At 40.9% G+C, this 21,372-nt stretch overlaps 2 protein-coding genes across 11 annotated transcripts in view; one reads left to right on the top strand and one right to left on the bottom strand.

Moving 5' to 3' along the window:
- The window catches only part of clcn2a (chloride channel, voltage-sensitive 2a), a 38,985-nt gene that overhangs the window by 16,514 nt on the left and 1,099 nt on the right, over positions 1–21,372 (bottom strand). For 4 of the 9 annotated variants that reach the window (XM_079348136.1, XM_079348139.1, XM_079348135.1 and 1 more), the window contains exons 1-3: positions 18,408–18,749; positions 6,970–7,138; positions 1,285–1,416 (exon numbers count right to left, since the gene is read on the bottom strand). In XM_079348136.1, coding sequence (XP_079204262.1) covers positions 1,285–1,416; positions 6,970–7,138; positions 18,408–18,458 — 352 coding nt within the window. In that variant the 5' untranslated portion in view covers positions 18,459–18,749. Of the gene's footprint in view, positions 1–1,284; positions 1,417–6,969; positions 7,139–18,407; positions 18,750–21,372 lie in introns of those variants that run through there. The other 5 variants (XM_079348140.1, XM_079348142.1, XM_079348137.1 and 2 more) reach the window with 3 other exon arrangements.
- Positions 7,516–21,372, top strand: part of LOC306826676 (zona pellucida sperm-binding protein 4-like) — a 350,754-nt gene continuing 336,897 nt past the window's right edge. The window contains exons 1-8 of one of the 2 annotated variants that reach the window (XM_079348149.1): positions 7,516–7,850; positions 7,950–8,137; positions 8,310–8,407; positions 8,495–8,652; positions 8,724–8,916; positions 9,009–9,156; positions 9,239–9,314; positions 9,670–9,767. In XM_079348149.1, coding sequence (XP_079204275.1) covers positions 7,571–7,850; positions 7,950–8,137; positions 8,310–8,407; positions 8,495–8,652; positions 8,724–8,916; positions 9,009–9,156; positions 9,239–9,314; positions 9,670–9,761 — 1,233 coding nt within the window. In that variant the 5' untranslated portion in view covers positions 7,516–7,570 and the 3' untranslated portion in view covers positions 9,762–9,767. Of the gene's footprint in view, positions 7,851–7,949; positions 8,138–8,309; positions 8,408–8,494; positions 8,653–8,723; positions 8,917–9,008; positions 9,157–9,238; positions 9,315–9,669; positions 9,821–21,372 lie in introns of those variants that run through there. The other variant, XM_079348148.1, reaches the window with a different exon arrangement.

Genomic DNA, 21,372 nt, shown 5'->3' with positions numbered 1-21,372 from the left:
TATAATCATTTTCACCTTCATGTTGTCAGTTTGTGAAACATATAGAGTAGCTCTGAATGATTTGAAGCTAAAAAAAACTTCTTATTTATCTTTTACTGACCTCAGTAAAAGCCCTCATTTCGGCCTCTACATGAAACGGTTCATTTCAGCTGCTGTCTCTTTAAGGCCCCCCTTCCCACACGCCCACTTTCTTCTGATTCGCTAATGCTCTGCAAGCCTTCAATGGACATAACGCTGCAGTGCTGCCAGGGGAGAGCTACTCTCCATAGCTGGGAGATAAGCCTATGCAAACGACTCCACCAGCATACGTAGAGGCTTGATGCTTAATATTATTTTTTTATCAAAGAGAACAGAGGCCTTTGAGAAAATTGTGGTCAGCCTTCTGTTGTCCGTGCTCTCGCTCTGTTGTGCAAAAAGAACTCTGGGCGTGTTGCCACCTACTGCCAGGTAGGGGCGAGATTTTTTACATCCCTGCAAAAGGAGTTCGCAAACAAGAGGCAGAACAGAGGGGCAAAGCTGTTCTACTCCTGATCTGTCATCGCATGTTTGCATGTCAAGCTCCTGTCAAGAGACACATCATGCCTCTTGCGACCCAAAAAAGCCATGATGCAAAATGAAACCTCAAATTGGAACACCATTTTATGGTGCTGTTGCAAGCCCACAATGTGTAAGAGACAAGAAATAAAGAAGGGAAATAAAAAAAACAATGACTTCAGATATGCCATGATGTAATAGCATCATGTTGTTGGTTAAAATTAACACATTTGTCATATATAAGCTAGTTTTATGGATGACAGTAGTTGATGCTTCACTTAGATTAAGGTGACCATATTCAGTCAACCCCAAGCTGGGAGCCTGAGTGTATAAGCCTACATTTCCATTGTGGACAATCATTTCCACACTTGCTCGTACACTTTTCAACACTGTGGGAAACATGTAATAAAAAAATAAAGGAGCACTTTTGAGAGCACTTAAAAACAGAGTCCCTATGACTCATAGCCTCAAATCAGTCTTGACTACAACACATTGGTTGACTCACATACTAACACATCAGTGCTGAATGCAGACATGTGGTTTATTGCTTGTCTTTTATTTTGAGTAATGTGATAATAAATCTAAAACCAGATAACACTGTGTGCAAGGAAATGTTATCATGCCCATTTTAACTGAGTTGAAAACAGAATTTTACCACTTGGCTGCCTCCGTGAGAACAGTCTATTTTCACTCTCCTTGTATCTCTAGAACTCTCCCCTCCCTCTCTTTGGCTCTTTCTCTCTTTCATACCTTCTTGGCAGAATGCGATAGCGTAGTCCATGACCCAGCTGACCAGAGCCATGAGCAAGCCCAGCAGAATGAGAAAGATCCAGTCCTCTCCCACCCTTGAGATCAGGAACTTCTGACAGCGAGACGCACACACTGAGGGCACAGAAATGGGATCAAATCAAGTAAAAACCTGAGGACTGAATCATTCAATTCAAAACCTTTATTTTAACTCCAAAGACACTGAGGTTTCCCTTATTCACAGTGACGTCGAGCTCACAGCATAGAAGTGCAATAAAATACAATAAAAGTGAGTGGTCAGAAGAACATTAGCTAAAAAAAACAAAAACAAAACAAACAAAGAAAACAGTTACATAGTTAAAAACAATAAATGTCCAATAAATGAAACATACAAAACTAGCTTAATAAAAAAACAGTTCAGGGCATTTTATGACACATAGTCAGTGTTAAGAAGGATGGTTTAAAGAAACAATCAGGGATACTTGAGTGTGCACAAAGGATGACCTGATATAAGACAGAATAAGACAGAATCAAAGAGAACATGAAGGTAGGTCATGGTTATAAATTCTACCATTACATTATAATCTATGACTCTGAGCTGGGTCAGCTAAAAGAAGCATCACTGGACTCATTTCTTCATGTCTGTCTGCGGACATTGGCAAAGCCCGGAATTCACTTCCACATCCAGATCATTCATAGATTGCTCATCCCTCGAGAAGCTGAAATTGTGCTACTAACACATTTAGCAGATCCATATTTCAGGAAAATGCTCCTGTTGTGACACACAGTCATTTGACTTTCACGAGGGAGACAATAACTCCATGTATTTTATCATGCCCCGACACGCAGTACACATAAAAAAGATGACAATATTTTACTTTGTGTGGTGTGGTATAAAAAGGTTGTGTCCCCCAGTGATATGTCAAATCGAAGGTTATGTATTTTAAGGAGAATGTAGGAACGCAACAGATAGATGAATGACAGCAAAGATAAGATGAAAAGAGAGAGAGAGTGAGACAGGAGGACCGAGCAACAGCTGAGGGCTTGGTGACAATGTTTGTCTTTCCTGTTGTTGGAGAGGGACCATAACTAAATATGAAGCAAGAATTACAGTTACTTTCATCATCATGTGTCTGAAATGTATTCTCTTACTCAGAAAACACTGCAAAAGTCCAGACACAATGTTCTGTTGTTCCCCATACATCAAACTATTAAAAAACCCATTATATATTCAATTGAACTAAAAATGAAAGAAAGCACTAATACTATATCTCATTTTGGGTAAGGACATTCTGTTTGGATTTGAACTATATCTGCTATAAACACTCAAAAATTCCACCTTTTTAAATTGTTCACTGAAACACAACTCCTGTTCAACATAAATCATTTACAAATAAATCAATTGTTATAAAAATGTGGTATTTGTGACCATCTTTAGTAGGGTTCAACAGGGTTAGGTAGTCAGACAGCATCAAATGTATATTCACACACTGTTGGTTATTATTGATTGGCTCATCAGACAGTAAGAACTATATATTTGGATTTTTTTGGCCATAAAATGAACAAACATTGCCTGGCCTGTAGTCTAAGGTTTCATTATTTTTTTTAATTAATAAAAAGTCAAGGGTAAACTCAAAAGAAATCTTTAAAATAAACAGATCATTACTAAAAACTTCCCTTTAGAGTTTTGTCTTAAGTGTTGAGCTTTAACAGTAGATATGTATAATCAATGTTGTTAATCATTATTAGAAACCAGACACAATGCAATAAACGACCACAAGTCAGACACTGCAGCGGTCTGTCTGGTTCAGGATTCAGGTCACAGAGGGAGGTGGAGCACAACTGTGTGCATGACGGGGCAAGCTGCCCAGCCTCCAGGCCACCTGCTCGATGGCAACTTTCCAACAGAGGACGTAAAAAAGCCACATGAACATGCAAAGACAAACCATTTACACGCAGCGTCAAAATAAAATAAAATGGTCATCCTGTAAATACTTTTTCTCTGTTTATGTTTCTCTCTCCCTCCCTCTCACAATCATACACTTCTCGCCTGGCACCTGCAGAACTACATACTTCCGTGTGCATCTTGGCTCACACTCTCATCTGCAGGCTCATCCGTGTCCACAGATGTCTGCTCTTGATCTTGTAATAAAAATCCTACCCATCCCAGACATTTTCTGCACATCTCATTTCCCTTTATTGCATTACATGAAGTCAACAAGCTTTAATCAGTTAAATGAGGGAGTTTTTCACCTGCGAGAGAATGCAAACCCAAATATTACAATTGCTATGATATATTGAAGCTGATTCTTGAAGTATTCGAGAGACAGATAAGTGAGTAATGTAACATCTAGAATACTGCAGTGAGAATCACTCTGGGAGTCAAAATAAACACAGTGAGGTAGTACATGTTTTAAGCTCTCCATCATGACCAGCAGCAGAGCCTTTGACAGTATGTGTAGGCTGCCTTGTTCAGAAGCTGCGGCTCCGAGCTGAAACACTTGTAGTCCATCACCCACAAAGATGATGTTCCCACACAGATACTGTAGATACATGTGACGAAAAAACACACACAAAACTCCCACTTCCAACAAAACTGTGGGTTTCTCTCTTAACAGAGCAAGACAACAGCACAGCCTGTCCAGCCTGAGTGTCTATCTAAAGACAAGTCTAAAAATACAAACACCTCTTGATCTATGAGAGTACACCGCACGCAGACAGCCTGCACACAAATCACTCCGACTGGCTCCTGATCTGAGGGTGATTGTTTTAAATGGCTGTCATTACAGCCAGCATGGGAGCAGGAACCGAGCCAATATAGAGTGGCTTTCACCTATGGTGCAATTTATGGGGCTTTAATCAGATCAGTAGTCACAAGGGCAAAGAGGCAGAGACCGATCTTGAAAAGGGGCTCACTTGTGAAAAGCATGCAAGGGCTACATTGTCTACAGTGTTTTTTATTTTTATTTTTTGTATCTAAAAGGTTTTATTCAAAGTTTTAAAGTTAGATATGTTTCTACTACTAACTAAGGAAATAATCATTTGCAGAGCCCAACTCACAGCCAGCTGATTATAGAGGCCGATATTAGTGTATCAAGTGACATTCAGGAAGAGTTCATTTAATAGCAGAAATGCGCCAATATTACTAGATTTATCATTTCATTTTAGTTTTATTGCATAACACTAGCCGTTCTCTTTCACCAGCAGAGTGTGCTATCTATGTGCTCCTTGTTGTACCAACCAGTCCCTCTAAGAAACCCCACATCCATATCCAGCTTGGTACAACCAAACTCATGCCAACAGTCTGCCCAGAACCTGGGTGTTTTGATTGATGACCAGCTAATGTTTAAGGGTGAAGTGAATTCGATCCCCCGGTCATGTCAATTTGCCCTGTGCAACATCAGGAAGATGTTCCTTCCTACATGCATTATCAAACCCCTGCAGATGATACAAAACACGGGCCACACAAATATTCTTTAATATACCCAAAAGAGCACATGTAGCTTTTATCTCCCTACACTTGCTCCCAATTCCCTCTCACATCAAAATGAAAACCCTGCTGTTTGCTTACAGAGCAGCGACAGAAACAGATCATCTTTATATAAACTCTATCATCTAGGTCTTCTGCCCACAAAAGAGCCTGAAGCCCTTAACTCGACTCTTCGCCTCTGTCAACCCTCGCTGGTGGAACAAACTTTCACCAACTCCATTCGATCCGCAGAGTCCTTTTAAACCTTTAAGAAAAAGCTAAAGACCCAGCTCCTTCATGAACCCCTACCCACTGATGTAAATGATGACAATAATGATGATGATGCTCTGTCTCTGCGCCCTGCCTGTCAGCACCTGTGTTTCTGGAGTTAAAGCTTTTTCTTTGCACTTACCGACGTTCTTTCTTCCTTTCTAGTTTCTTGCTTGTGTATACTTTCTCTTTAATGGATGTCTCTTTGGATAAAAGCGTCTGCTAAATGAATTGTAGAATATGCATGACAACAAGTAATCTCACTCTCCAGTGTGTGAAGCGATGATGCAATATATGCACAGTTACTTTCTAGTTGAGTGACCACCTTGTCTTCATTACGTAACGTTTACACAAGAGTTTGATAACTGCATTTGAAGGAATGCAATTAATGTGTATATCAATATCTATGTATCTTTAAAGATCAATCAAAGAATTATCGGTCGCTATCAGACTTTTTTCTCTTTCTATTATTGGTATCTGTTCCTAAAATCATATTCAAATTCCAATCATTTGTCCATAGCAGGATTATTTGAGTGCATACAATATTGAAGAATGACACTGAAATAGATTCAGTTAGCTACAACTGCTGAAAAGTGAACCCTGTTGTTGTCATATTTTGCCAAACTGACTTCACTAAAAGTAACCAAATCAGCTCTGAGTAATTCCCATTGGCAATTTTCACTTGTTTGCTTGGATTGCTCTGATACTGAGAAAATCCCTGGCGGAAAAACCCTGAAAACATAAATCTCTATTTAGAAAATTCAACAGCCTGACACATATTTATTAACCTACAAAAACTGAATTTATTCTTATATCACAGAAGAGGGAGAATAGAACCAGCTCATTTTCCTATTTACGATGGAACCAAAGAGCCCCGGTGTTGAGAGAAAAGACAAACAACCCATTTTTTTAAGAGTTGGCATAAAATCAAATGTTTAGAAACCATCATAATTTTAACAACCACTCAGGTCGGTCTCCCCTTTTTCCAACATGTTATCTCAGGGTCATCTAGTACTATTTTATCAGGAAAGAAAATCGGGTTTTATTTATAAAAACATTCATATGATTATATAGATGAATCGAATGAGAGTAACTTTGTCATACTCACAATAAGAAAATTACATCATGATTTTTTTTTTCCCCACCCACACTGTCCTTGTGTGAGTGGATAAAATCCAGACGTCAGTGTGAATTGTATTTTTAAAGGGATATATCTACTGCAGGAACAAGTTGTAACGTTTTACTTTGGCTGAAATGGCCCTTTAAGAACATGTCTGTCATATGGATTTTCTTTAACATGCGTTTCTGAGGGTTAAGTACAAGTACAAATAAAAATACACAGACATGCACATTTTGAGACTGGAAACACAAACACACACACACACACACACACACACACACACACACACACACACAGTCGGAGTCAGTCACTTTGCTGTTGTTGAGATCAGATCAGTCTGAAGAGGAGCTCTCTTCTGGTGCCACTTCTTAATCTGCACTCATCTGGGAAGACTAGACATAAAATAATCTGACAGTTCAGATCAGACTGACTCACACAGAAAGAAGTGACCTGCACAAACACACAAAGGCCACTGGTCGCCAGCAGATGGGGCTGTGTTAGTCTGACATTGAGATAACCCTTGTTGGCTAAAGGTCATTGCTCAGATCAGACATAAAAATGCTTCTACATCACCTACTTCTCCCTTGTGTCTGGAATCAGCTCCACTGTGCTTTAAGAAAATCAATGTTTTCACACAATTTTCACACTCACTTAAGCTTTGCAATCTACTCGACAACACACACGCACGCACACACACACACACAAACAAGGACCACTTAGTTTATGAGCACTGAGGCCTCCTCTTGTCTGACCTTCACATCACGTCAGAACTCTTAAGTATCTCCTGTTCTGATGAAGATTTAATGCTTTCGGGTTGATCATCACTTACGGTGGCACTTTGCACAGGGGTCTTTCTCATACTCCAGCAGATCTGCTGCACGACTACGGACGCTTGTGTTCCTCCGCAGTCCCCCACCATCCCGTACTCCTCCATCCCGTAGGCGGGCTGCTTCCTCTTTGGCATACACCCCCAGCTCCTGGGTGTAGCGTCCATACATCTGTGTGTAAAGGCGGGAAAAGAGCTTTTATTAAGGTGGTGCAAGTGGGAGGCAGGGAAAGAAATGTCAGTGGGATGTTGCAGGTAAAATGTTTACAGTATGGGGTCACGGTAAAGATAGTCTGAACCAGGTGTGTCAGACATTTACCCTATGCAGCATTTATATCCACATCTTTTCAGGGGGAGAAAAAGTACACTCAGCTTTGTCAGAACAGCCAGGTACTGATTTCTCTTCAGACAGATGAGCAGAAAATAAGCTCCACCTGTCAGCTCCCAGCTGATTAACACTGCAGGGCTGCCACACTATTGACTCTTAACGATGGGAGGACGGGTTCTTAGCAAACCACGCGTGATCAGTCAGGTATAAAGCCTGCTTCTGAGCACTAGGTGTTGTTGTCACAGTTTGGGCCAGTGTGTAATTTTTACCACCACAATGGAGCTTTTCAAGTGTCTGTTTGGTGCTGTGTTGGTTGTAGTTTTGGCTTGTAATGTAACTTCCCAGCGTCACTGGGCACCTCTGCAGCAAGAGCCATTGCTTCCTCCTCATCGGCCCCAGCAACAGTCTCCTGTCTCTCCACCTGCAGCTCCTTTTGATAAGTGCCAGGTGGAGGAGGGTGAGAAGATCCAGTGTGGGACTCAAGATATCACCGCTGAGCAGTGTGCAAACATAAACTGCTGCTTTGATGGGTGGCAGTGCTACTATGGAAAAGCAGGCGAGTATGATCCGCTTTAGTTTCTAGTCCCTTTTCTACATGGTAAGGGTTAACTTACTTCACTAATATAACAAACTTAACTTTTCTTTGCTCGCACAGTAACTGTGCAGTGTACCAGGGATGGCCAATTTGTGGTGGTTGTGGCCCGAGATGCCACTGTGCCCCTCATAGATGTGGATTCAATCAGCCTGCTGGAAACGAATAACCCTTCCTGCACTCCCGTCGCATTCACTGCAACATTTGCCATTCTTCAGTTCCCTGTGACTGCATGCGGAACCACAATGAAGGTGATTACAACAGTTTTGGTTCAGTAAATGTGAGGTTTAGTCTACTGAAATCTCTCCATTGCAGCCTTTTGGGATTTGTGAGGGATCCAAACTATTAAATTTGTAAATCTTGAAACTGTGTATAAGTGAAATAGTCTTTGGTTAGCTAGCCTTCAATTTGTTCTTCCTACAGGAGGAGGAAGGTTATGTGGTGTACGAGAACCACATGTCGTCCTCGTATGAGGTAGGAATTGGACCCAGAGGCTCAATCACCCGGGACAGCCATTTTGAGTAAGTGCGCGACGCAATTGTCTTTTATTGCTTGTATGACCCTATGCGGTCTCCTGAGCTGTGAAGTCCTCTACTCTCGCCCTGCAGGTTATTGTTCCAGTGCAAGTATTCTGGCACAGCAGTGGAGGCCCTCGTCATGGAGGTGAATGCTGTTCCTGCTCCTGTGCCAGTTGCTGCAGGAGGACTCCTGAGAGTGGAGCTTAAGTTGGGCAATGGAGAGTGCAATGCAAAGGGCTGTGTGGAGGGTGAGTGGCTTAATACAGCTCTGGCAATGCAAGAATATATAGTGGTATGCTAAGTCTTTGCATTTTTGCAGAAGCCGCAGCGTATAGCTCCTTCTACACCGCAGCAGACTACCCCATCACTAAGGTGCTGCGAGAACCCGTCTATGTTGAGGTGAACATTGTGGAGCGTTCTGACCCGAACATTGTCCTGAACCTGGAGCACTGTTGGGCCACTACCACTGCCAATCCTGAGAGCCTGCCACAGTGGGACCTTCTGGTTGATGGGTATTTAAACATTGACTCGCATGTACTGTAGTTTACAATTTTAGCTTGTTGAGTTTTAGTGCCGTTACAACATGCACTCTTGTTGCCTCCAGGTGTCCTTACCATGATGACCGTTACCTGACCAAAGTGGTGCCTGTGGACAGCTACTCTGGGCTTAATTACCCCAACCACCACAAACGCTTCATTGTCAAAATGTTTGCATTTGTAGAACACACCACCTACACTCCTCAGACAGACTTGGTACGGTGCATCTTTAACCGTCATTGGACCTTAAAGTGACTAAGCTTCCACCAAATGTGTAACTTAACTTCTTCTTTTTCAGGTGTTCTTCCATTGCACAACAGACATATGCTATCCCAGCAGCACGTCCTCTTGTGAACAATCGTGTCATAGACGACGTGAGTAATTTCATGACCGTAAACCATGTGGTGAGCTTTTTAAAATTTGGTCTGACTGCCGGAGTAATTGTTGACTTGAACATTGTGCTGTGCACTGAACAGACTGTACCAAGCCATAGCTAAATAAGTTACCTGCACTTAACTATTTGGCCATGTTACATAATGCATTCCACAATGATGACCTTTAAAATTTGAAAGATTACAACAAAAGTTTGCTATATAGAAATTGTCATTGGACCTGTGTTGTTGCATTGATGGAAATGGTAACGGACAATTTAAACCATTCTGGCTGATTACGGCAATTAAAAGAAAACGTCAAATTCAGTTATTTGCATCTTTTACTCTCTTGATACAGGAAGAGCTGCAGTGAGGAAACCTTCTAGTTCAGGGGCTGTGGTATCAAGCGGCAAGGTGATCCTGGCTGAACAGATGTCATCTGCCTCTTAAGCCAAACGACGATGTACAAAACTTTTAATAAAGGCTTTCTTCAGAGCTTATGATTACAACTTAGTCCTGTCTGACTGGTTCTTTTGAAGGTCACTTGCTGTACAATTTTTGCTGAGATGGCGTTTGTGCCATGGCAGTGTAGTTGTGAAAGTAATGCAACCCTTTTAACATTGCAGAGAAATCACAAGGTCTCATTACAACTGGATACTTCCCTGTAAGCCTATACTGCATGGCGCTGTGAAAATGACCAGTAAGGCGTTCATATTAATCAGCTGTGAAAATGGAAGGTTGCTGACTCTCACTGACAAAGCTTAAAGTGCTAGTGGCATGGCTTGTAATGTTTTACCTTCTCAAATGCTGATCTTCCCGCCACATTGAGATGAGCACCACGACTCCTGCAGGCGCAATGCTGTTCACTTGTTTGTGTGGTTTTTTTTTTTCTCCCCACTAACAGTCCCTCTAGGTTTCTGTGTGCTACAACTTGCAACATCCCTCCCTGCTGCTCTGCGCACTACCTCCTTTTGTCCCACTCGCATTCCTCCATTCTCTCCTCCTCCCCCCCCCCCCCCCCTCATTGAGATGGGCATCACGACTCAAGATTCGCTCGCATGAACAGGCGATGCAGAGCAGCCATGCAGTTTCAGTCTGACAGACAAAAGGAGGGAACCAGTCTGCCAGGTTGCTAATATCTACTTCAACCTGCTGGAATGTGTTAAGACATGACTATAAATCATATTAAAGCAGAAGAACCGCCTCCTATTGGCTGCATCCCAGAGAAATAAGCTTAACACAAACAGCTGCTGCTAGACAAACCATAATGTCACAGGAGGGAAATATGAACATGTTCTTCTGCTGGTTAAATTAAAGCAAACATGCAGACGGCACTGGTGTCACCTGCATGGTAATCAATGCAATAGATTAAACTTCACAAACATCTAGCTTTAAGTTTAAAGTTCAATTTCTTAAAATGCACGGCCTCCCACTGCTAATCTGGTTCATTTTTCGTGATTAAGTGCAACAGAGTTACTTTCAAAGGGTTTAAATCTACTTAAAATCTCCATGAAAATGCATTCAATATTCTATCTTTTTTTTTTACACGTGCAAATGTACAGACTCGGAAAAAGCCCTAAATGACCCCAGTTCAAAGACTACCACTAATTCAAAGAGATCTGTGATCTGTCTTTCCTAAATTAAACGACGCATCTGTCAACTTCTGAGGATCTTGACCCGTGAAGTAATGCATGGAGGGAGGTGACACTATTGGCTTTCCTGGTTGGTAACTGGTCTACATTACACCCCCATCACTCTGGGAAATGGCAAATTCAAACTTCTTGGTGATTCTTGACACTCCTACACTTATAGTGTAGATCTGCACAAATCCATTACCAGCACCAGACAATCACCCACTAGGAGTATAAACATGGTTTCTTTCTTTGGCCTGTGTGAAAGCAGTCATCAACCATCTGGAGCACGGACCCCTGGGGAAGTAGCAGTCGGGGCCTTGTGGGTTAAATGAGCTTTTTTCTGTCACCAGTGTACCTCCCATGTGGCCAACTTCAGTATGTACATTAGTCAGTTCACCTCCTACATCACAACACCTCTGCACCAGTTCAAGTCCTGCCTCCCACTTGTTGCTACAGACCGGTTATTTGTAGATTAAATGCCTGCACACTGCAGCTTTCAAATTGTCTTCAAAATGGTTTAACAAGGTCAAAAAAAATTTGTTTTTTAGATCATTGACAGAAAAACAAAATCTAGATTTGGACAACGCTTACGAGCCAGCTTTCATGACTGACTGTGATGGACTGAGTCATCCATCAATCATTCAGACATGGCTCACATAAATCTACTTAATATCTTCTAATTTAACAATGTCTCATTGTTTCCATCTAGAACACAGTTTCCAAAAGAAAAAAAAGACTATTCAAATTATAACTTCTTGTTGAAAGTCTGTTCAGTATAGAAATACATCAAATCCCTTCTCTTGAGATTAGAGACACATTTGCACTATTGTAGTGAATTTAGTCAGTACAAAATGTAAAGATTTTGACATTAAAATGATACTGCTTCAGCGTCCTCTTTACTGTTGCTGGATGTGTTGAGCCCCTTTCTGCAATCAGATGAACGCGAGAGCTCCTGAAAATGGATTCCCAAAAGGTTTTATTTTCAGAAAGTGAAGCACAGACATTCTCTTATTATATAGAAAGATCTTGAAATGATTTTCAAGATCTGTCAACCACATCAGCTTGGATCTTCATTCTTGGCTAACATTACAATTTCTATAGTCAACAGGGTTTTTAAAAGGAATCTTTTCTAAGATGAATCGTGGTGCAGACGTACTGTAGACTTTCCTGCATCTATGCAGTGACATGTCGATTATTGTACCTATATTTATTTTGGTTTACAATGTTACAACATTGATGTTGACAATCATTTTTAAAGTCTGTTTGAAGGAATTTCATATTTATCTGACTACTGATGGAAAAAGTAGCCATGTGCAGCAACATAGAAAACTGAAGATGCGCCCATCGTGATGTATCGGTCCGCAGAGACCTGGATCAGTGAAAAAGTATTACGAACCTGTCGGTGGCCTGGTTTCAAAATTCTAAAGTGGTTCATCGGGTTTTTCTTCCCATACTGCATACTGTGTTTAGCGTTTTTAAACTCTTGTGATTTTGAGTTTGACCTTTTACCTTTCTCAAGAGTAATGCTAAGGGTGCTCACCAGTTAGCTGTAGTCAGCTCACAAGGAGCAAAAAGCATTTTGTAGTTCTCCACCTCAAAAGTGAAGTCATGTAGACTTAATTAGAAAAAACAGTTTGACATAGGTGTCATTACACTTTTGAATTATTATCATGTATCTCGCTCAGACAGACAGAGAATAAAAAGAAAATGAATCCAATAGATATGTGACAACTTTCTACTGGCCAGCCTATACTGCTACATCACTCACTTTGCCACTTTGCTCTAAGTCAAACCAAGTGCAAGCTTCGCACAACAGATGAGATTAAAAAAAGTCCTTATTATTCAGCAGCTCTTAGGGCTCTGTGGGATAATTTATTCACTGTCAAGATACAGCAAGGAGAAATATTTGACACGTTAATGATAAAGGCTTAAACATCAACAACTTTTGTCCTTGCTGTTTTTTATTTATTCATATTATTCATAAGAAGATTTTAATTTTTTCTTAGCAGTTTGTCAAAGTTAAATGAGCCATCATCACAGCAAGGGCATTGATTGATGATTTAGACTTTGAATGCCTGCATATATTTCAGGAGGTACTTAAACAAGATTACTGTAGTGGGTATTGTAGTAGGAGATCACCAGGGTAATAACAGGAAGACCAAAGCCTTCGGACTAATCTGAGTCCTGAACCCTCCTGGGACAAGATTGAAAATTAAATTAGAGGACGAAATTACAAAATTGACTAATTCTGATATCTAATAGGCTGAGGCTGCTTTTTGAATAGTTAGCTAAGCCCCAGTTTATAGGTTGCAGTAAACAGGAAGAACCTTATTGTTGTTAAGCAGACTCAATCTGATGCACACAAGCAAATACCAAAAACACACACGCACACAAACACACTAACAAAGAAAGCAGCACAAAGGACGGAGGAGTGTCGGGGAGTTGATGTCAGAAAAACTGAAGGATCAAGCTGAGGGGTGACATATTTTTAGAGAATGACTTAAGACAGGGGAGCAGGATTTTTTTTTTTCAACATCACGGCACCATTACAAAGATATGATTGCTAAAAGGGGAAAAACAAGACAAAATAGCACAAAAGACACATAGAGATCAGTCACTAGTTTTGTCTACACTTACACAAGATTCAAACAACTGTCAATGTGTTTTCTTAACTGAGGTGTCGGATACATTTAAACATTGACCAGTCCGCCATTAAAATGTAAAAAGTGACAGGACCTGGGCTTCATTGGGTGGCCCGGCATGTGTCGAAGGATGACAACACAACATCATCCAGTGTTTCATTATAACATAATAGGAGCAAAAAATACATTTTACATGAAAAATATTTTATACATTAACCCAATGGGCATTACACTTCATATTAAGCAAGAGAGAAAGATACTTCCCATCACTCAATGCAACAACTTTACAACAATATCACTTTTCTTATTTTCTTTCTGTTACTTTCTTTCTGAAGCAAACTGGTAGGAAAACACTATGTGAAAACAATACAAACAATGAACTGATGTATCTGAAATGAAAGTGTGCTTTAAATAATAAGAATACCAACATGATAAGTTTGAGGCAAAGGCATCCTCTCAAGTCAATGAAGCTTGATTACTATTACTAACCATTGTTAAGAACATTTCATTTTGACGTAGACCATTCTTCAAGTCTCCTCAGACATTTTAGATGAGGATGTAATTGGTATCTCAAACAACCAATTTGTTGGAAATACCAATCTACCACGCTCAGCCCGCAAACTTGATGTTTGTTGTGTTTAAGTCTAAGAAGCAGGATGATGCAGGAACCCTGCAATATAATTTTTTTTTTTTACAGTTTGTCACTGAAGGGTGAGTTACAAATTGCTTTACTGTCCAGTTAATAGTGAGCAGTAAGAAAGCACATGCAGCCATACACTTTGTATGATGTGGATATGTCCTCTCGGTGTCTGTCGTGAAGAAAATGCAGAAATGCTTTCTTTTTTCATTCTTTCTAAATGGAAAAGTGGAGACTCTACTGGTTAGAAAAAAAAATATGATTGTATACAACCAAACAAGAACACAACTCTACTTCTCTTGTCTCTCTAATTTATAAACATTTTGTAATTGGCTAAATTACTATTTTTAACCTGCTCAATATAGCATGACATTCATTTTTTATTATAAAGTAAAGAATCTCAATATTTCTTTTGCCACTGGTAATTTTGCAATAACTTAAGACATTCCTTTGGTCGTTCATTGATGCTGTATAGAGTTTTTTGTCTGCAATCTCTGCAGCGGCTTGTTCTGCGGTGTGCAGGTTACAGCACAATTTGGAAGTGACAGGACCTTAAATGGACTCAAGCCAGTTTCTGTGTGCAAGAACAGACAGAGTGCTGACTATGAGGAACTGAACCCCCTGAAGAGACAGTGTGTGTGTGTGTGCTGTGCTTGTGTGTGTGTGCGCGTGTGTGCGTGTGTGCATGACAGCGACAAGAGAGAAAAAGATGCTGAGAAACACAAAGAAATGTGTGATAGTCGAATTCTCTTCTCATAGCTCAGTCTTCTTCATTAAGAACAAGGATTCTTTATGTGATAGCTACACCAAATGGCAATGAGATGTACACTAACAAGGTGTAATCCTTGAAAGTGATGGCAGTAAAAATGCTGACAGCATGCTCATATTTACCAACCCAACTGGTCTGGGACACTCTGTACACCAAACAATACAAACGAGAGGAGAGAGACAACAGATCTCACGAAACAGTTTTCTGTGCGAAGAGTCCTTCCTAACTGCTGTTCAGGAGACAATCTGTGACTGCATGCTGCATTGTACAAGCCAACAAGAATTAAAATACAAGTATGTGCAATCAAATTCATGAACTGGAATAAACAAAGATACAAAGGATTCAGAGATGGATCATGTGATTATTCTTTTCAATACTTTTGTGGATGTAAAAATCCCAACAGACTACATTTATATGGCCAATCTAGCCACCAAATGTAACCAATTATACTCAATAAGATAATATAAGATTGTGCCTTAAATACTTGTCAAGAGATTCAGGAGTGCTGTTATTAATGGGAATAAACACAAGCATGCATACGTTCAAAAACGCAGCGGATTGTGTACTATGTTAGATATCTGCGGTGCTGCAGTGCCCTGTGGCGTGGGTTGGGGGTGGGGTCGGTGTAAGTGGAGGTGTGGGCTGGCAGCTTTTCCTCTTCAGGTGCATCATGACTTCCATGCCTGCAGCAGTCCAATCTTCAGGCCTCCTGCTGCTGGAGGGACATTAACATGCCTCCTCTTACATCTGCTCTGACTGAGACTTAATCCACACTCATTTAAGGCTTGCATGTGTTGAAAGGTGTGTCTATGTGTAGACGCAGAACCCCACCCACCTACACAAACACACATGCAAGACCTATGGAGCTCACTTGCCCACACGCTTCTGACAGGAGAAAACGCATGCACTCGAAAAATGCCTGTGACACATCCAGACCTCCCACATCTCTGGAGAACGTGAAAAAGCTTTACGTTGAAGGGTTGCAACACCAAGACACAACAGCTTCGTCCTCCGCCTTTTCCTTATAAGCCCATGACCTCCGTCTTTTCCCCTTTACCTGTTCCGTCCCTCCATCCCCCATGAGACAGCAAGAGGGCAGACAGCCTCTGCATTTATTTCCCAGGATGCACTGCGCCTGACTAACAGTTGAAAAAGCCAGCAACCCATTCACTATAGCCTGGTTGCTTTCATACTGTCTGTGGCTGCTCACAGGATCCTGCATCTCCACACGGAAAACAGATAACATCTGCTGTGGAGACAAAGATTCTCTACACTCTTGATTCATTGATGTCTAAAAATAGCTTGTTTATTCTCCGTTTTTACTCATCCCTTTCGATAATGAGTTCAGAGTTTAGAGAGGAGTGTGAAATGCTTTCTAGGAAATCTGTTTGCTGCAGTGAAAGAGAGTGCAGCATCAGAGCTGCTGTGCAAACCATATTAATGGATGTCATTAACATATCAAATAATTGTTTTCTTTACGGATGATTTCCTTCAGGTGGGAATGTAATCATGGCCACTTGCATTGTAGTTAAATCAATGATACACTCTTTATGATACCCACCACATTTTATGTTAACTGATTATCACAGAAAGCTCACTGTTTGTAAAACGTGAGTATAAACAGCAGATTACTGTCGTTCTAATGGCTTCCTAAACATAAAACTTTGCCAGATATGCATATCGTAGAGGATAGAGGACAATGGCTGTTTCTTTTTCTAGCACACTTGCTCTAAATGAGAAAATGACATTTCTGTGCTGTAAAAGTTATCAGACAGATCTCTATTTTTCCTCTATCTGCTCTGTGTCATCTGCACAGTCCTGCTGCAGCACAAGTGGATCTGTGCTGCCGTATTTAAAGCACATAACTCCAAATCTTCTCAATCTTGCTGAAGGCAAACAATGAAACACAGAAGAGCCCTTTGTCAACATTAGAATCCAATTTTAGACTGCAGCTATACGATGGAGAGACACACTGAAGCCTTTTTTGACCAGAATAAACTCTACATGTCATTCATTTTTCTTTGAAGAATACACAGATGCTTTTGGCTGGCCTGTGAGAAGGTAATTGATGAATAGTGCTGCCACTTTGCTCTTAGAAAAGTATCAAGACACAAGCTGCACAATTGCTTGCACGTGCAAGAACACAGGCACAGGCACACACACATCTATTTTTGGGATAATGGACTGATACACAGGCAGTGGATGATAAAGCCACTGATCTAAGAGCTATGGTCAAAGAGAGAGAGGGGGGCAGACAGCACGTTCCAATCTTCAGAGACTCTGACTGCCATTTTACATTACTATTGATCTTTGACTCTGAGACGCACGGCTCGGCATCGATCTTTACAACAAGAGCAGAAACACCTCTGTACGACTTGGGCCCTTCACAGAAGGAAGATGGCGCGACTGATACGATTGTGCACATGTGAAAATGCACCCTCATGCACGGACACAAAAAGAATCAGAATTCGCTTTATTGGCCAGGTATGTTTCACACACAAGGAATGTAACTTTGGTAGACTGTGCTCTCTCTGTACAATGTAAACATTAAATAATAACAATACATTAAAAATATGAACAGGTAATTAAAGACTATTATGTACAAGACTATAAGATAATAGAAAAGAGAAACAGAGACAAGGGCACTTAAATTCTGCCAGCATCGCCCTTTATCTGAATATAGATATCCCTGGATGGTGCTCCAGGGTGTCACTGTCAGCCCAGCTATAACATAAGTGAGGAAAAGTGGTGCATGGAGGAATTAACATTCAGAGACACACCACTTTTTGGTTCATACATAGACTGGAGGTTCTGAAGCAAACAGGATCGGAGGAGGTGGAATAAGACAGGGTAATTTAGACATTGGGGCGGTTGGAGAGGGCAAGGAGGGACAAGGTTTGCAGGAGAAATAGAAGAGATCTGGTAGACACAGGACGTGAGCAAAATACATGGTAGCATGGTGAGTGAGGGAGGCTCTAATCTTGTATTTCAAGGGTATTTACACAAAATAAAGACCCAGCATAAAGTGATCAGAGATAGCCATATATGCACTTCTTCAGGCTGAGCAATTTAATCTGACATGGTTTGGTGAATTCTAATTGGATAAAAATTAATTATTTAGGTTGGTTGGAGGGAGGCTTAGAGTGATGCAACACCTGTGGATCAATGTGAATGAAGAGAGCGAAAAGCAGACCTAAAGACCCTGGGAAAAAAGCTAATGAAGTCAGTTTTATGAGGAATGAATCGTAGTCTATAGCCTATAATAAATTGAACGACACATTATGTCTTTCTGTTCTCATACATGGACACAGTTGAGCAACCAGCTGTTTATATCCTCCGGCCGAGCATCCATGATAACACAACATGCCCGACACTTAACACAAAGCACCTCATACGACCTCGTGTGCAACTCACCAAAGTTTGCTGATACTGAAGTGTCCGATCTTCGGCTTTGTCCTTCACCATTGTCGCAGTACCCTCATTAAGAGACCAAAATCAAGCCTCTCAGAAGCGCAAGTCGCCCGCGACTTATTATGTGGATGCAGAGGAGGGGGTGTAGGAGGAGGAAGAGGGATAGGAGGGGGACTCGGCAGCGCGGATAACGGCCATGAGCAGAGAGAGAGTAACAGGTCTCTGATCAAAAGCCCTCTTGCGTGCTGCAAAGCGCAGCCGCCGCAACCGAGTATATGAATGAGTGTGTATGTGTGTGTTTGCCAGATGAGAGCTGTGAGCAGCGCCGGTGCGGGTGACTGCAAAATACCGCCTCCCTCCTCCTCCACTCTCCTTGTGCTACCTCTCTCTCTCTCTCTCTCTCTCTCTCTCTCTCTCTCTCTCTCTCTCTCTTTCTGTGTGGAGTTAGTGGACTTGATGCTCTTTCTATTGTGAAATCTCGCGCGGAGGCATGTGCAGGTGCAGGGACTCTTTGGATAAACTGTCACGTGGAGGGTTTTTGATTTTCCTGCGTGGTCATTCTGAAGGACTCAGCTGTCCTTCGTTCAAGATTTGAGTCATCGCAGGCCTGATTGAATGTGATGAGTAATTCACAGGGTGAGGATGGTGTTCGGCAGATTTATGGCACTGTCAATGTCAGAAAGTTCTCAGTGATAACCTTATATTAAGCTGCCGTTTACTGAAAGGGTTCACGTGTGGCGAAAACAAAAATAGTCTTCTGAATATAATTTCATCACACGTCATTGCCTCAGTTGCTTCAACTGTAAGAAACAAAACAAAACAAAAAACAGTTCAGCCTTTATGTGTTTTCTTCATTTATATGGTTAGTGTCTGATCCTGGCTTCTCTTTGTTCCTCACTGCAGCATTTCAGAAAGTAAAGCTAGTTTAAATGGATAGCTGCAGAATATGTACAGAGGGATTTAATTTTGGTTGATCTGAATAAAATTCCTTCTTCTTCAACTTAAGGTCTCAAGGCCTCAGTGGGCGTAAAGACAAATAAGCTTTTTTACCATCATAAATAGGACATAGCCTGCTAAATAAGCAGAGTATTCAAACTCTTCAAACTCCAGTCACTCTTCGTCCACATCCATCAATATTTTATAGCGAGCTTTTGTTGCATGCTATATTGATTGAAAGCACTTGCCAGAGAGTCAGTACAGCCAGTATGCCTTTCTCAACAAGTGGAAACCATCAATGTGCTGTATTAAACCAATACAAGAACTAAAACTGGTTCCCTTATTAACTTCTTTACTTCTTTTACTGTTATGAATGGAACTGATATGCCAGTTGCTGCACGCGAAAAGGCTTATGTTGCATCAATTAACTTAGAAAAAAACCTGGAGAAGTACTCACTTCACGTTTTACCTTCTCAGTGAGTTGCTGACATCCAGGCCGTAACAATTGAATATGCTTAGCATTACAGCAATAAACCTGGAAGGAGACCTGGAAATGTGTTACCTACTGACTGGCTGCACTCAAACACTTAGGAAAATGTAGTTCCAACTGTGTGGTTCAAAGGCACCTAGATTAAAAAAAGCAAACTGCTTTTTCAAAAACTTCTATTACTTCAGGTCACATGTAATGTCAAATAAAATACTCAATAGCACCCAACGCAAAGCACATCCTCTGACAGTCAAGAAGAATTACAGACAAAATAAAACTCTTTACTGAAGAAATTGCATATGACACTCAAAGCACACACATGATGGATCATTACATTCTGACATCCTTTCCTTAGATATATGTATCTGGGCTTTTACTAATGTCACTCTGGAGGTGATACTCACTGACAGCTAAATCTGAAAGGTGTAGTGCCAAATGAAACTCACACCTGAGAGATAACCACTGTTGTAAGGATTTACATGCCACCTTTTTAGGATCCAACTTCCTTCATGTTTCTAAGACTCAAATGGATAGATGGAAAATCCAGGAAGTTCAAGAGAGTTTATTACCTTCTTTGCTCTTAGGGTGAAGCAAATTTTCACTCATATTACCAATGTCATTGTTTCGAAACACTTTCACCAAAACAATTTATCAAGCTTTGAACTGATGGCATTACATTAAACAGCTAACGTATGGTCACAGGCCAGAAAGCATTTGAAAATCCAGCTGTCTGATGCTTTACAGGTTAAAAGACTTAATACCTCTGGGAGTCAAAGCCTTTAACTGGCTGTCAGATAAAACAGTCCCTGCGCATGAACGTAGCTGACTGGCTGTTGGCAGGGAAACCAGTTCAAAGCAAGTGTTGGACCACAGGCACCGGAATGCTGCAGGCCCTCTGAGACCACTGAGTGATGGGAGGGATATTAATCAAAAGCACTCTCTTTCACAAACACAAAATGTTGTCGTTCAAAAACCTCATTATTTACATGATACACATCCACAATTCTGCAATCTCTTTTCATATTTTTCCTCCTCTTATAACTAATTTTGAAAACTGTCACCAGCTTCATTTTATTATGGAGCTTGCAGCAACAGACATGGAACTAGGTGCTCTGCAGCCCCAAGCCCCAGCACACTGGCCCATATCCCGTAATCTCCACAGCAGGAGTCTTTAGAAATATACTACCAACCACCTCATGCAGGCCAGTTTGGTACAAAACTACAATAGGAGAAACTGTTTGTAATGTATCCTGTCCTGTGTGTGACAATGAGGGAAATAAACAGTGCCCTCTCTTAAGACACTTTTACATCAATTTGTCTGGAAAGCATGGGAAAATTATCACATTTTTGAGACTACAATATTAAATTGTTTAAAGCTTCTATAGGGCTTGAAACAACTTATTCAAGTTTTGAGCTTTGTGTTAACCTTAAACAATTTAAAGTTATGTTTTAAAATCAAGGAGATCAGAGGATTAAACTCAGACATGTACTTACCTTTTTATTCACTGGCTTAAAAGTAACACTACAATAATTTGTTCCGGTGCC

The sequence above is a fragment of the Symphodus melops genome (genome assembly GCF_947650265.1).
Source record: "Symphodus melops genome assembly, chromosome: 7".
NCBI classification, from domain to species: domain Eukaryota; kingdom Metazoa; phylum Chordata; class Actinopteri; order Labriformes; family Labridae; genus Symphodus; species Symphodus melops.
The sequence above is the reverse complement of the archived record's forward strand: the minus strand, read 5'-3'. Positions and strand labels throughout refer to the sequence as shown.